At 43.1% G+C, this 12,576-nt stretch overlaps 1 protein-coding gene across 1 annotated transcript in view; it reads right to left on the reverse strand.

The window, feature by feature from the left end:
• The window catches only part of slc12a3 (solute carrier family 12 member 3), a 163,448-nt gene that overhangs the window by 81,243 nt on the left and 69,629 nt on the right, over positions 1-12,576 (reverse strand). Inside the window, exons 9-10 of the mRNA XM_030060541.1 lie at positions 2,154-2,238; positions 1,461-1,612 (exon numbers count right to left, since the gene is read on the reverse strand). Of these exons, the coding sequence (XP_029916401.1) occupies positions 1,461-1,612; positions 2,154-2,238 (237 nt within the window). The remainder of the gene's footprint in view (positions 1-1,460; positions 1,613-2,153; positions 2,239-12,576) is intronic.

Here is a 12,576-nt window from a genome sequence, read left to right on the forward strand (position 1 = left end):
AGCTGAACTTGGGACTCATGCGTGAGGGTCCTGTGATTTACATGCCCACTATCCACCCTGACTGCTTCCGTTTGCAGATTTTCTCACTCTTTATACTACACCACCATCCACCACATATCATACTGATGCCAAAGGGTGCCTCTAAACTTGGTATCAGACACAGAGGGGCGTGATCAAGCTGTGGTATTTGTCACCCTGGTAATGAGAATGGGCTGTATATTTGATCAATCATAAGAGAAACCTGTCATACACCCTACAAACAGCTGTGAAGCACAGATACTGGTAAGAAACAGACTGGACAAGACTGGACATGGCGCCAGTGAGACGGCAGCCTGTGGTGTGCAGCTCTGTGAAGTCTGAGTGTTTATGGTGTTTTATGACCTCCTAACAACAACACACTTTTTTTTGTTACTGACTGCTTTTTTTGATCTCGAAGACTGGATTAATTACCATCGAAATGTATCTGATGTCATTATCGCAGGTGGAGGCATGTGAATCCCAAACAGCAACTGCCTCTACATACTCTCGGCAGACACTGCTAAATCTGGCAAAATATTCTAAATTCGGGATTAGACATGATGTACCTGTGGAAATACTATAGCAGAGTCATCGCGGAACTCGTGCCAGGTGAAGAGGAATAGGAAGCGAGTTCAGAGAGCGTGGGAAATGTCTGCTGCTTGTTCAACAAACTTGAGGAGCTGGAGATTCTTGTCCAGAGCCAGAGAGTGTATCGGGAGAGCAGCCTAATATGCCTGACTGAGACATGGTTGACGGACTGCATCCCTGACTCTCTGGTCAGTTTCACTGGCTTCCAGATGCTGAGAGCAGACAGAGACTAGTGTGAGCAGTGAGCAGCGAGATGGGGGGCTCATTCTGCTCGTTAATAACAAGTGGTGAAATCCTAAACACGCTACCATCAAAGAACAGATATGTAACAGGGACGTTGAACTGTTGGCTGTCAGCTTAAGACCCTACTATCTGCCAAGAGAGTTCACTGTGGTGCAAGCCATCCTTGTTTACATTCCTCCATCTGCCAATGCGGAAGCGGCTTGTGATGTAGTGCACACTGTCATCACAAGGCTGCAAGCAAAGTATCCAGATTCGTTCATCTGTATGTCTGGTGATTACAACCATGTCTCTGTTACCATGTCAGCTGTTAAAAGGCTGCCCGTCACCACCAAAACATCTAAACACTGGTTTCCTGAGGCAGATGAAGCACTTATGGGCTGTTTAGAAACAACAGACTGGAATGCTTTCTGTGAGGAGTATGGGGATGACATTGATGGTCTAATAATCTCATTAAGAAGACAGGCTCTGTTATCGGGTCTGTACTTGATCCTGTCCAGCAGGTGGTGGAGAGGAGAATACTCGCCAAATTGAAGTCAATAATGCCAAATTGAAGTCAATAATTGAAGTCAAGATGCTCAGACTTGCATGTGTGTATGTGTGCATGCATTAACCTGATAGTAGTTACTGATGCCATAGGTGCATGTGTTATTGTTGATGCAGTCCGTGAAGTCCCATCCATACTGACAAGCCAAACCAACACAGTCATCAGTAGTGAGTGAGGTGTCATTCACCAGGCCAGATGCATCCCGCACCACACAGGCACCTGTCAGACGGAAAAATGCATGCAAACATGCGTGAACACAGACACATAGAAAAACACATCACTCTTATATACATTAAGGTAGAGCTCTACATGCATTCTGTACTGTTGAATTAATGCTTATCAGTATAATAATAATCACGCATGCATATATTATTATTAGCACTGTTATTATTGTTGATGATAACTGTTTGGGTGTGTGAATAATTAATCAAGCTAATTTATGTTTATTGTTTTTGCCAGTGGGCTCTATAAATTACTTCAGCTTGCAATAAAACCATTGTAGTGAAACCCAGGACCTTCTCACTGTGAGGCAACAGTGCTAACCACTGCACCACCGTGCCGCCCGCAATAAAACCAGTTGGCTTTAAGTTTAATATTTATGTTAAATGAGTAATACTTTTACTAAGTAGCTGTCTATTAAGCACGGCGTTATTACAAGATAATAATAATATTCAAAAACTATGCCCCAATAGAGTAATACAAGACCCCCATGTTGCTGTATTTAATCCTTGACAGGTGAAGGTGGATGATGTGGATGTACCAATGGTAGCAGAGATGATGAGGTAGGATAAAGTAGTCCAGAATATCGCCATCAGTGTTCCTCTGGGAATGGCAACTGTTGGGTCCTGGGATTTATGGAACATTGTAGGAGGGAAGACGGGTTGTTGTAACCTTTAGTTCATGCATACAGTAATTTATTCAGTTATAGTTCATAAAAACATACAAACAGTTTGTTGTGACATTTAGAGTTAAAGAACTGTGCGCAGTACTGATACAGACCACAAGGTGGCAGTCATGTATGGTCAACAGTTGAAATTGACAAGGAAAGTTGTAAAAAAAAAAAAAAACAAAGAAAAAAAAAAGAAAAAAAAAAAGAAAAACAGAAGTTGCTAGCAGAAGATGTAAATGTTGCATGTCGTGCTTTGTAAGTTAAATGATGCACAGTAGTTTAGTAAAAATGTTTAACGGCAGAAAGTGATCAGCAGAGAGTCATTTTTATACACTACAGCTAAGTCCCATCAGGGGTCACTACTACTACTCTTTAGTACTCCTCGTTTTATCCACACACACAAATCCAACCACAAATTTAAAGTGATAGTGAAGGGACTCTTAAGGGGCTTTCACATAGCGCACACTCAGTTCCGACCTCGGCGCCGTAGCCATTCATTGTGTATGTGATCGCTTGGCACCAGGACACTCCGCTCTGCGCCGAGGAGGGTGCAGCGCGAGGCTGGCACTGCCACTGGACAGGGCGCTGCCACGGGTCAGGGCACTGCCGCGGGACACGGCGCCACCGCTGGACAGGGCGCTGCGCCCAAGTTGAAATTTTTTAACTTCGGCGCAGCGCCCTGTGACGTCACCTCGGCGCATCCAATAGGAGAGAATATTGGAAAGGCACAAGAAAAATAGAGGAAAGCATCATCATGGCTGTCTCTCTGCATGCAGAGCTGTGTGACACTAAACTGCAGTCATACCGTGATATCGTTAAAAAAGCCCAGGCATAGAGAGAGATATCCTACAGTTTAGGAGTACCAGGTGTGTTTAAAAACTGGCAGAGAGCCTATATGATGTTTTTGCTTTCCACAATAGGCGATTTTTAGGGCCCGAGCACTGGAACAGTGCGAAGCCCTATTGTTATTGCTTCGTTTCTTTCTTTTTCTTCTCCTTTATTATTATTACGTCAAAGTAAACCTTAATTTGACCCTCTAAACATGCTCCAAAACTCACCAAATTCGGCACGCAGGCCAGGTCTGGCGAAAAATTTGATAAAATGGACAAACGGACCCCCTAAGTGCAAAAATGGGCTCGGTAGCGCCACCTAGGCACACAAAGGCAGCCGCTGCGGCCCACAGGAATGTGATAGAAACACCAAACCAACGCCGAAATGTAGGTCTCATCAAGGCCTACAATTCACGCGTTGACACCCCCCCTCTAAAACCAACAGGAAGTCTGCAATTTGCGTTTGAAAGTCACGTTCTCGCCCAAAATTTCGCTTTGAACGAAATCTATCTCCTCCCAGGCCGTAAATGTCAGCGGCTTGTTTTTCTTTTTTCTGCAGTTAAACACCAAAACTGTTGTAAACTGAAGCACATGATTTTCTAAACGGACAGGAGGTGTATGTATTTAGAAATCTATATGAGTGACATCATGGGATATGCACTACTCTTGCAAAGACAATTCAGTATTGTCATACATTTATTATAAAATCCCATGTGAAGTCACACACACAACAGGTAATAGGTGAAATAAGATGAAATGAGAAAATACAGCCTGTATTGTCTGCCAGAGAAAAAGTGCGCCAGAACGGAAAACTACTTCTTTAATAGCGTCTGTATCGGTGGCATAGCAACCAGCGCCACATACGTGCTCATGCACAAACAAATGTGCTGTTGTGCATCATTCAAAACTTTATGCAGCTGTTTACACTCTTGTGTTTCCATTCATTTTGGACCATTCCATTCTCATGACATGGAATGATGTCTGAGCATATTCTCATTTGTGCAGGTCATAAGTATGACAAATAATCCCAGGTTTCTTTTTAGCACCATAGCTAGACTTACAAAGAGTCATAACTCTACTGATCCTTGTATTCCTACAACTCTCAGCAGTAATGACTTCATGAACTTTTTTAATGATAAGATTCTAGCTATTAGAGACAAAATTGATAACCTCCTACCAACAATTGGCATTAACCCAACCCCTTTAGAGACCTCTGTCAAAGATACTAATTTAGAGGCTTTCCCCCCGATTAACCTCTTGGAATTAACTTCATTTATCTCCTCCTCTAATTCATCTACCTGTCTCCTAGACCCTATCCCAACCAGGCTGCTTAAAGAAGTATTACCTTTAGTTAGCACCTCTTTTCTAGATATGATCAATATGTCTCTATCGACAGGTTACGTGCCACAGTCCTTTAAAGTAGCTGTAATTAAACCGCTTCTCAAAAAAACCTACTCTTGACTCATATGTCTTAGCCAACTATAGACCAATATCTAATCTCCGTTTTCTCTCAAAGATATTAGAGAAAGTAGTCGCTAATCAGCTCTGTAGCTACTTACAGCACAGTGAACTATTTGAAAACTTTTCAGTCAGGATTTAGAGCGCACCATAGCACAGAGACAGCTCTGGTTAGAGTTACTAATGACCTCCTAACTGCATCAGATAATGGATTTCTCTCTGTACTTGTATTATTGGATCTCAGTGCAGCGTTTGATACTATTGACCATCACATCCTATTGCAGAGATTAGAGAAATTAACTGGCATTAAAGGAACTGCATTAATCTGGTTTAAGTCCTATTTATTACATTGACATCAGTTTGATCACGTTAATAATGAATCCTCCTCCTGTGGAAAGGTAAAATATGGTGTTCCACACAGTTCTGTGCTTGGTCCTTTTCTATTCATTTCTTATATGCTTCCTTTAGGTAATATTATCCCGAAACACTCTGTAAATTTCCACTGTTACGCGGACGACACTCAGCTGTATCCGTAAAGCCGGATGAAACTCATCGGCTAAGCAAACTTCAAGCCTGCCTTAAAAGCCTGGATGGCCAGCAATTTTCTACTATTAAACTCAGAAAAATCTGAGTTCATATATCTATCTATCTATATCTATAGATGTACAAGGATACAAGGATACAAGGAAGTTTGTTGGTCATTATACAACAGGTTGTATAATGAAATTAAAATGTGGTTCCCTCTTGACTGATTAATTGATTGTATAAAAAATAAAATAAAATTATTAAACATGGAGGAGTGCAGATGGTACATTTAGAAGTCTCACAGCCTGAGGGAAGAAGTTGCTCTGTAGTCTGGTGGTATGGCAGCGAATGCTTCTTTATCTTTTGCCTGACGGCAGCAGGGTGAACAGTCAGTATGTAGTGTTAGTGTATATTTATGAGTTGTAGAACATAATAAATTTTCTTGAAGGAGTGGATGTTTACCAGTAAGCGTGACTCCAGACATTTGTTAATTTTTTAATTTAATATTTTAACAATATGTTAAATTATTATTTGTTTTAAAAATGTAAATTACTTATCAAACAGACCTAACAATTCAACTACCAATGAATGAGCAGTAGTATGCATGTGATAACACAGATTGAATATGAAAAATAAGCCGAAGTGATACCTCTTCTCTGAATAGACAAGCTAAGCCAGTGTGCAGCTGTTAGCCAGTGAAAATAGCGCAGAGTAGGAACTCTTCACTTTGTTAGACAATCCCCCACCACCACCTAAAAAAAAAAGTCATCGGATCTGCACGATTCACACAAGTCACCCAAATGGCCACGAAAAAAGCGAGTTGCGCTTTTCGGCGCGCTGTTTGCATCCCTGCAAAAACCATGAAGCGCTACAACGAAACTGGCACACATGAGGACCGACCCAGGAAAGGAAGACCAAGAATCACCTCTGCTTCTGAGGATAAGTTCATCCGAGTCACCAGCCTCAGAAATCACAAGTTAACAGCAGCTCAGATCACAGACCAGATAAATGCCACACAGAGTTCTAGCAGCAGACCCATCTCTAGAACAACTGTTAAGAGGAGACTGAGCGAATCAGGCCTTCATGGTCAAATAGCTGCTAGGAAACCACTGCTAAGGAGAGGCAACAAGCAGAAGAGATTTGTTTGGGCCAACAAACACAAGGAATGGACATTAGACCAGTGGAAATCTGTGCTTTGGTCTGATGAGTCCAAATTTGAGATCTTTGGTTCCAACCGCCATGTCTTTGTGAGACGCAGAAAAGGTGAACGGATGGATTCCACATGCCTGGTTCCCACTGTGAAGCATGGAGGAGGAGGTGTGATGGTATGGGGGTGTTTTGCTGGTGACACTGTTGGGGATTTATTCAAAATTGAAGGCACACTGAACCAGCATGGCTACCACAGCATCCTGCAGCAACATGCCATCCCATCCGGTTTGCGTTTAGTTGGACGATCATTTATTTTTCAACAGGACAATGACCCCAAACACACCTCCAGGCTGTGTAAGGGCTATTTGACCAAGAAGGAGAGTGATGGAGTGCTGCGGCAGATGACCTGGCCTCCACAGTCACCGGACCTGAACCCAATCCAGATGGTTTGGGGTAAGCTGGACCGCAGAGTGAAGGCAAAGGGGCCAACAAGTGCTAAACACCTCTGGGAACTCCTTCAAGACTGTTGGAAAACCATTTCAGGTGACTACCTCTTGAAGCTCATCGAGAGAATGCCAAGATTGTGCAAAGCAGTAATCAGAGCAAAGGGTGGCTATTTTGAAGAAACTAGAATATAAAACATGTTTTCAGTTATTTCACCTTTTTTTGTTAAGTACATAACTCCACATGTGTTCATTCATAGTTTTGATTCCTTCAGTTAGAATCTACAATGGAAATAGTCATGAAAATAAAGAAAACGCATTGAATGAGAAGGTGTGTTTGGCGTGTACTGTATCTGTATCTATCTATCTATGTATATATCTATATATACACTACTCACAAAAAGTTAGGGATATTTGGCTTTCGGGTGAAATTTATGGAAAAATGTAAAAAGTTCACGCTACAGTGATATTATATCATGAAAGTAGGGCATTTAAGTAGAAGCATACACTGGTGATTTCCTCATCTCAAACAATTCATTGAAACAAAAGCCAACATCAGTGGTGGATATACCACAACAAAAAATGTCAATGTCTCAATAACTTGTCATGTGCCCTTGAGCATCAATTACAGCTTGACAACGACGTCTCATGCTGTTCACAAGTCGACTTATTGTCTGCTGAGGCATGGCATCCCACTCTTCTTGAAGGGCGGCCCTCAGGTCATTGAGGTTCTGGGGTACAGAGCTCCGAGCCTCTACACGGCGACTCAGCTGATCCCATAGGTTTTCTATGGGATTCAGGTCTGGAGAAAGTGCAGGCCACTCCATTTGAGGTACCCCAGTCTCCAGCAGCTGTTCCCTAATCATGCGACCTCAATGAGCTGGAGAATTGTCGTCCATGAAGATGAAATTAGGCCTGTGTTGTTCATGCAGGGGCACAATGACTGGATTAATGATGTTATTCAGGTAGTATGGGCTTGTCACTGTACCATTCACAAAGTGTAGGTCAGTTCTGTACTGACTAGACACACCTGCCCACACAGTAACACCACCACCACCAAAGGCTCGTCTGGTGACAACAGTGGCTGATGCATAGCGCTCTCCGTGACGTCTCCAACATTGTTGGCGGCCATCATTTCTGCTCAACATGAATCGGCTTTCATCAGAGAACAGCACTGAGGCCCACTGGTCCCTCGTCCAGCGTAAATGCTCCCTGGCCCATGCAAGACGATGACACCTGTGCCTGGTGGTGTGGTCAGGTACCCTTGCAGGTCGTCTAGCACGCAGACCATGCTGATGTAAACGGTTTCGAATGGTCTGACATGACACTTGGGTGCCTCTCACCTCCCTTAAACGTGCCTTGAGTTGAGTGGCATTCATCATCCGGTTCCGCAGGGCACTGTTCACAATGAAGCGGTCATCAGTGTGGGATGTGGCCAAAGGACGTCCACTTCTATGCCTTTCTGTGACTCTTCCAGTCTCTCTGTATCTCTGTTGCAACCTGCTGATGACACTCTGTGACACTCTAAGCTCAGTGGCCACTTCCGCCTGAGAACATCCTGTTTGAAGCCTCGCAATGGCGAGGTGCTGCTGATCAATTGTTAGGTGTTGTCTTGGTCTCATGATGTCAAAATGTGAACAGCATGATGAAGAGGACTGTTTAAATACCAATTCTAATTGAACCAGGAAATTTATTGGTCGATTCATGGATCAAACACCTGATGTGAATTTTGCCGTTAAGCTCCTTGTTAGAGAACAGCAACTTGTGCAAAAAGTACTGAAACATTGAACAGTTGGACATGTGCATTCAAAAGTTTACAGAAGGTCACATTAAGTTCACCTGTAAAGGTTATAATACATTTTAGGTTCATCCTGAAATTTCACCCGAAAGCCGAATATCCCTAACTTTTTGTGAGTAGTGTATGTGTGTGTGTGTGTGTGTGTGTGTGTGTGTGTATGTGTATATCTATCTATCTATCTATATAGATATAGATAGATAGATATAGATATAGATATATATAGATATATAGATATATACACACTCCTGATCAAAATCTTAAGACCAGTTGAAAAATTGCAAGAATTTACATTTTGCACTGTTGGATCTTAAGAAGGTTCTAAGTAGAGCTTCAAAGTATGCAGACACGGTCATGTCATTCATTTGGAAGTGTGTTGAGGACATTGTTCCAACAAAAACCATTAAAATCTTCCCAAACCAAACCAAGCCATGGATTAATAGCTCAGTGAGAGCTGCCCTCACTGCACAGGACAGAGCTTTTGCCTCCAGAGATGTAGAGGAGGGGGAAAAGGCACGCTACAACCTTCGGAAAGCAATAAAATCAGCAAAAAGAGAGTACAAGGCTAAGATTGAAACCCAGCTCAGTAGGAATGATGCGCGCAGTGTATGGCAGGGCATTCACACCATCTCTGATCTTAAAGCCAGACCTAGCTGTGGAGCTAAGGATCTGCCTCCCTGCCAGATGAGCTGAACCATTTCTACGCCCGGTTTGAATCCACCAACTCCAAACTCCCAGAGCTAACTGACATCTTTTCCCCCACCAACACCACCATGCCCAGTGACCTGTGCATCACTGAGGATGAAGTGTGCAGAATGGTCAGCCGGGTTAATACCCGGAAAGCAGCCGGCTCGGATAGGATTTCTGGCCGGGTGATCCGAACATGCGCAGCACAGCTGGCGGGTGTGTTCATCTTCATGTTCAATCTCTCACTCTCTCTCTGCATATTTCCATCTTGCTTTAAATCATCTACAATTGTGCCTGTGCCAAAGAAAAGCAAAGTGTCATTCTTAAATGTCTGGCGCCCTGTTGCTCTTACCCCCATAGTGAGCAAATGCTTTGAAAAGCACATAAAAAGCAAGATTTGCAAAATGATCCCTCCCACATTTGACCATCATCAGTTTGCTTATCGCGGAAATAGATCCACTGATGATGCTATAACTACTGTTCGCCACAACACCCTCACCCACCTAGAGAACAAAAACTCATATGCCAGACTGCTCTTCATTGACTACAGTTCAGCATTTAATACAATAGTCCCCTCAAAACTGGTCATCAAGCTCATCTACCTTGGTTTCCCCCAGACCTGTGCAAGCTCATTCTGGACTTCCTGTCTGAGTTCGCCGATGATACAATTGTGGTGGGCTTGATCACTGACGGCGATGAGTCGGCATACAGGAGGGAGGTCAACAACCTGGCACGGTGGAGCACGGAGAACAACCTCAACCTCAACGTGACCAAAACAAAGGAGCTAGTGGTGGACTTCAGGAGGGGAAAGAAGGAGGAGCTGGGCCCCCCTCAACATTCAAGGTACTGCTGTGGAGAGGGTGAGTCAGTTCAGATTACTGGGGGTCACCATCACGGAGGACCTGAAATGGGAAACCTATGCCAACCAGGTGGTGAAGAAGGCCCAGCAACGTCTCTTCCACCTGAGAAGGCTGAAGAAGTTTGGCATGGGTCCCAGCATCCTGCGTGCCTTTTATAGGAGCACCACTGAAAGTGTTTTAACAGGTTGCATCACTGCATGGTTTAGAAACTGCACAGCTCACAGCCGCAGGGCAATACACAGAGTGGTCAGAACAGCTCAGAAGATCAGCGGCTGTGAGCTCCCATGCATTCTGGACATTTATGACAATTGCTGCATCAGCAAAGCCAGGAAAATCATTAAAGACCCCAGCCACCCCAACAACAAACTCTTCCAGCTGCTGCCGTCCGGCAAACGTTACCGAAGCCCCAGAGCCAGGACCAGTAGGCTTAAGGACTGTTTATGTCCCTCAAGCAATCAGACTGTTGAATGCCTCTTGAACACTGCTAACACACTGTCACTCCTGCTCCTTATACATATTTATTGGTAGTGTTTTAATTGTCTTAATGTTTTTACTAAGTTTATTGCTTTTATTTTTCATTGTTGTTTACTATTGCTGCTGGTGTCGATGAGAGGCAAGACCTAAGATTTTTGCTCTTCCTTATACAGTGGTGGAAAAAAGTTTTCGGACACCCTTAAAATTTTACATAATTTCAAATATTATCATGAAATATTTGTGGAAAAAATCTTTTTGGTGTTTCAAAATGTGTGGCTGCATTAGACAGATACAAACAAATGCAAATTATATATTTTTTTTGTTTATTGTTTACAAGAAAAACTAACAAAACTAAATTCTTCACAACAGAATCTTCTTCCAGTTCCTGGCTGTCCAGTTCTTGTGTGCCTGGGCCCAACGATGCCGGGTTAACCTCTGTCTCTCATTGATCAGGGACTTCTTGATAGCCTTGTAGGACCTTAAGCCTTGTTGGCCATGTACAGTGCGGGTGGAACACTGGACACCAGTTTGGTTTGACCACTGCTGCTGAAGCTCCTGTGATGTCATTCGGCGGTTTTGCCTGCACATGCGGATCAGGATGCGGTCATTTCTTGCTGAAGAAACCCTTGGATGCCCAGATCTTGGTTTGTCTTCCAAGCTGTTGGTTCGTCTGTATTTCTGCAGAGTGTATCCAACTGCTGAAGGACTGCATCTGCACTTCCTGGCTATCTGGCGGCAGCTGTACCCTCCTGGCTGAGAATCTTTATCTTCAGGCATGTTTCCTGCGTTAGGTTCCTTGTTTTAGCCATTTTTGTGTCTGAAGAACTTTCAAATGTGCTGGCTTTATATAAACACGAAGCTTGGCAACAAAAATTGTGTCTTTTAATAAAAAGAACGACCTTCATCACTGGTACCAAAATGACCCAATACTCAAAATTTCAATGTATTTTTATGAAACCAATCAATTTGAAGTTTTTAATGGCTTTTTTAGGATTTGTTTAGTATTTTGGCTGTGACTGTACTAAAAGAAATTGCACTTGAAGACCTAAGAGTGATTCTTAATGCAATATTTCACAAATGCATGGGGTGTCCGAAAACGTTTTTCCACCACTATATGATTAAGAAGTGAATCTGAATCTGAAAATACAAAAAGAAGAAATGGGAGTGAGACCCAAAAAAACTTGAGTAAGCAATTTATTGCAAACAACCATTAAATAGGCTGTTCATCAGCTGATCAAAAGTTTAAGACAACAGCCTTTAAAAGCCCAAATCTTCGCAAAAATGTGGATCCACCAAATGTTTTCCACCAAAAAGAACCTGGTGCTAGTTCAGTGCTGGTGCTAGAGCCGGTGCTTAACTGGTTCCAATGAATAACCGGTTTGCTTTTCCACCGGCCAAGAGCCAACCGGAGCCAAGTCAGATCCATGTCATTACGTCAGCGGAAAACATGATGACGTAGGTGCAAGAGACGCTTGCTCGGAATCACAATAACCAACATGAATGAATGAATGAATGATACTTTATTAATCCTTTGCAGGAAATTACATTGTCACGGCAGCTTCATCACTTCAACACATAAAATTGCACACTCATACAATACAGTGGTTGCAGCGTCTCTGTCTCTGTCCACCCGTATTGTCCTGAAGCCGGTGAAACTCATCAGTGAGTCGGGGATGATGTTCGTAAGCCATGTCTCAGTCAAGCATATAACGCTGCTTTCCCGATACAGTTTCTGGCCCCAGGTGTAGCAGTATCTGGATTTATTAGCGATGCAAATACTGCTCGTGTCTTTAGAAGCCTACATTGCAATCCAGAGGCGAAAACTGCAATTATTTCCTACCCGTCGTATTCGTGGCCAGAACGAATGACAACTATGTTTAGTTATAAAACAGGTGCTTCCCATCCTTAAATGTGATTGGCTGAGCTGCATTCCTTGCCGTTGTAAAATAAATGTAACCCACGGCTTCTCGGGGCTTACTGCTTAACCACGTTTATAGCATTTGCTGTTCCCGTTTGGGTCTGTAACCCCGCCCACCAATGACGTAGGGGGTCGCATCATCAGTTCTTTCTCTG

Source organism: Myripristis murdjan, chromosome 9, assembly GCF_902150065.1.
Source record: "Myripristis murdjan chromosome 9, fMyrMur1.1, whole genome shotgun sequence".
Classification (NCBI taxonomy): domain Eukaryota; kingdom Metazoa; phylum Chordata; class Actinopteri; order Holocentriformes; family Holocentridae; genus Myripristis; species Myripristis murdjan.